At 54.6% G+C, this 771-nt stretch overlaps 2 protein-coding genes across 2 annotated transcripts in view; one reads left to right on the top strand and one right to left on the bottom strand.

The window, feature by feature from the left end:
- Positions 1-771, bottom strand: part of LOC113977516 (probable tRNA N6-adenosine threonylcarbamoyltransferase) — a gene marked incomplete at its 5' end in the record, with an annotated part of 19,816 nt that overhangs the window by 4,433 nt on the left and 14,612 nt on the right. The window lies entirely within an intron of this gene.
- The window catches only part of LOC113977515 (heterogeneous nuclear ribonucleoprotein C-like), a 6,948-nt gene that overhangs the window by 3,272 nt on the left and 2,905 nt on the right, over positions 1-771 (top strand). Inside the window, 2 exon segments of the mRNA XM_027703679.1 lie at positions 172-219; positions 602-759. Coding sequence (XP_027559480.1) covers positions 172-219; positions 602-759 — 206 coding nt within the window.

Raw genomic sequence — 771 nt, 5'->3', positions numbered from 1 at the left:
GGGGGGGTCATGGGGGGTTTTGGGGTGTTTATTGGGAGATTTGGGGTTTTGGGGGAGATTTGGGGTCTCAGGGGGAGATTTGGGGTCTCAGGGGGAGTTTTGGGGTGTTTTGGGGTGTTTCGGGGAGTTTTGGGGAGTTTTGGGGTCTCACTTGTCCCTCTCTCTCTCCAGATCCTCGTTCGACCTCGACTACGATTTCCAGCGGGATTACTATGACCGGTACCAGTATAGACCAGTACAGACCAGTTTGACCCAGTCTGACCAGTCCAAACCAGTATAAACCAGTATAACCAGTGCCCCCCATGCAGGATGTACAGTTACCCCGCCCGGGTGCCACCCCCTCCCAGTATAACCCAGTATAACTCACTATAACCCACTATAACCAATCCAAACCAGTTCAAACCAATCCAAACCAGTACAAACCAGTATAACCAGTATAACCATTGCAGGATGTACAGTTACCCTGCCCGGGTGCCCCCCCCTCCCCCGCGCCGTGGTTCCGTCCCAGTATAACCCAGCATAACCACTATAACCCACTATAACCAATCCAAATCAATCCAAACCAGTCCAAACCAGTCCAAACCAGTATAAACTCTTTCAGGATGTACAGTTACCCCGCCCGGGTGCCCCCTCCTCCCCCCATCGCCCGCGCCGTGGTTCCGTCCAAGCGCCAGCGGGTGTCCGGAAACACCTCCCGGCGCGGGAAGAGCTTCAACTCCAAATCGGGGCAGAGGGGATCCTCCTCCAAGAGCGGAAAACGTGAGAGTTTGG

Source organism: Neopelma chrysocephalum, unplaced genomic scaffold, assembly GCF_003984885.1.
Source record: "Neopelma chrysocephalum unplaced genomic scaffold, ASM398488v2 Primary Assembly neopelma1_250, whole genome shotgun sequence".
Taxonomy (NCBI): domain Eukaryota; kingdom Metazoa; phylum Chordata; class Aves; order Passeriformes; family Pipridae; genus Neopelma; species Neopelma chrysocephalum.
Note: the sequence above shows the minus strand (reverse complement) of the source record. Positions and strands in the feature narration are given on the sequence as shown.